The sequence below is a fragment of the Vespa crabro genome, chromosome 19, assembly GCF_910589235.1.
Source record: "Vespa crabro chromosome 19, iyVesCrab1.2, whole genome shotgun sequence".
In the NCBI taxonomy this organism is placed as follows: Eukaryota; Metazoa; Arthropoda; class Insecta; order Hymenoptera; family Vespidae; genus Vespa; species Vespa crabro.
The window spans coordinates 5259863-5262504 of record NC_060973.1 but is presented as its reverse complement, the minus strand read 5'-3'; the positions used below and the strand labels follow the sequence as shown (position 1 = coordinate 5262504).

Genomic DNA, 2642 nt, shown 5'->3' with positions numbered 1-2642 from the left:
ATATGGGTCTATATCACCCCGGTGAGTCCGGGGGTGCGTCCCTTTTCTTTTTGATAAGGACGAGCCTCGCTATCTTCCACGCTGTCGGGAACCTTCCTGTCCTCAAGCATGCAGAAAATCACCGCGCCAACCCTTTTCCACAGTGTGTCAACGCAGCACGTACAACCACACCCGGTGTTCCATCTAGTCCAGGAGCCTTTCTTCCTTTTCCTTTCCTGGTGGCAGCCAAGACCTCCTCCGCAGAGATATTCACCTCTGAGGGTGCAGATTCCTGCGGCTCATCAGTTCCCGGTCCTCCTGGGAATAATTTAGAGAGGATATTCTCCAGTACCTCATCCTCCAAGGTTTCAGTTACTGATGAGACATAAGGCCTAAGTTTCCCTAAGACCACTTTGTAGGGTCTGCCCCATTTATCATCCTCTATGCAGTCCAGCAGGTCCCTCCATGAGTTCTTCTTGGCTTCCCTAATAGCCCTAGTTAGTACCCTCCTTGCGTCCCTTCGAGCACTCAGGCACCGCACTATTTCCTCACTGTTCATCTTTTTCCTGGCTCTGGAAAATGTCCTTACAGTGACCGTCGCAACGGTCCTAAAGTTCGTTAATTCGTCCGACCATCAGTACGTACTTTTACTACCGCAGGTTTGTCCCCTCACCCGGGGCATGGCCATGTCGCATACTTGCTTCAGTGTAGACTGTGCCCACTTCACCATCTTGTCCACACAGTCCGCACCGGCCGCACTCCCTCCGTACATAGTTCCACCTGTCCACTCCCCTGAAATGAGGGCCGCAGCCAAGTAGTCCTCATCCAGAGAATTAACCTTCCAACGAAGGAGCTTTTTATCTCGTGGGCGAAAATTTCGGACCCCTGCAGCCTCGTGCCTATAGTTATATCTAACAAATAGGTGGTCCGACAGGGACTCAGTCTCATCCACCCTCCAGTCCGAGAGGCGGACGCCAGCCGCCGGCGTGCCCCACGTTAGATCTATAACGCTCGACTCCTGTGGTCAAACGCACGTGGTACAGCCAATCCGGCTCAGCAGACACAGGTTCATTCTGTTGGCCCAGATTCAGAGCAACTTACCCCTACGGTTACTCCTGCCTTCCGGGTCCCATCTGCTGAACCTGGCATTAAAATCGCCAGCCATCAGCGCTGGGAGAGCGGGGAATGTTCCTAAGAGCTCTTTGAGCTCATCAAGGAGTCTACTAAACATGTTAATATTCTCGCTGGGAGGAAAGTAGACTGAAACTACCAGCGAGTTCCCCCATTTAACGGCTACGTAAAAAAGACCCCGACGCACCAGGCTACAGAGTCTTCTACTCTCGCCCACAAGCACCGCGGAGAGTGAAGTCCCTCCTAGGGATGAGAACCACCTCTCATCCCCCGGAGGAACCCACCATGGTTCCGCAATGACCGCAAGCTCCACTCTGTCCTCGCGCATGCGTTGTGCCAGCAAGTCCTGTGCACGGCACGCATGGTTTATGTTTATTTGTAGAACAGCAGAGGACATTGTCTATATATCCTCCGCTACTTCTACCCCTATTGAGGTGCCCGGTACACCTTGTTCCACCTCCATGTCTTCGTGTACAATACTCTTCTTGGTCACTTTCACTGTTTTCTTTCCAGTTTTTTCAGTGACCTTATGCGGGTCTTATTTGGTTATTGTTTTTGGGCAGACATTTGGTGCCCTCACGAACACCTTGTCCACCCATTTTCTGGGAGGCACTACCGGGCACCCCAAGAACCAGCACGGTGGTTGGTCGGCTTCCGGCCGACATCTGTACAAACCGGACACGCTGTCTTGTCCGTGCATGTTTTGACCAAGTGGCCCGGTTTTCCACAGACGTAGCAAAGGTCTGTCTTGGGCTTTGCAGCCGGGCACATTGCCGCTACATGTCCTCGCGCAAGGCACCGGTGGCATCTGAGGGGGCGCTGCCTAAGTTCGTGCACCCTCACTGTTGTAAGCCTCACAGCTATTTTGCCCCTCTCCAGGGCCGCCCGAGTGACAGGCACCGGCGCCGAGACAATGGCCTCGCCTAGTCTACTCCTGTCAATCCTGATCTCTCCTATCTTAATGAGGTTGGGGTCTGTTCCGGATTTTACCTGCAGAAGCGCGTTCCTAATGATGGTCCCATTAGCGGACGCATCCAGTCCTACCAACCTTATGGTGTTCGTGTGCAGGGGGCGAGTAATCTTCGTTCCTGGGACGGCACTCTTGAAAGCCTCCGCCACCCGGTCGGCCTTTTCGTTTGCCCCTTTGCCTCGTATCTGCCATATAAAGGCACCCGTGAGGCCTTTACTACAGGACATATTGTCGATCCCCAGGTCTTTGAGGTTAACCGCCTCTGTGGCCCGGCCAAGTGCGTCTCTGTACATCATCTCTTCGGTGCAGGATAGGGAAATCGCCGCTACTTCTCTTTCCCTTTGCCTCCCCTTCTTCCTTCGCTGCGCGTCACTCCTCTTCTTCCTTCTTTTCTTAGAGGCCGTCTGTCCCCGCAAGGGTTGAGAGTCGTTGACTTCCTCTCTTGATGTAGCCAGGGGGAGGGCATTCGCTTCTCTCCTCTGGACCCGTCTCTTCTTTCGGCCAAGCACCTGTACAAAATCGTCCTGCGGGGTTAGTGTCTTACCTACATTTACCTGATTCG

General features: G+C 53.6%; 1 protein-coding gene across 1 annotated transcript; it reads right to left on the bottom strand.

The window, feature by feature from the left end:
- Positions 1 to 613: 613 nt before the first annotated feature.
- Positions 614 to 2376, bottom strand: LOC124430778. The gene is made up of 4 exons (XM_046977786.1): positions 1734 to 2376; positions 1535 to 1647; positions 1081 to 1456; positions 614 to 981 (listed from the first exon to the last, which is right to left on the bottom strand). Exons 1-4 carry the CDS (start codon positions 2374 to 2376, stop codon positions 614 to 616), a joined length of 1500 nt encoding a protein of 499 aa, XP_046833742.1.
- Positions 2377 to 2642: the final 266 nt, after the last annotated feature.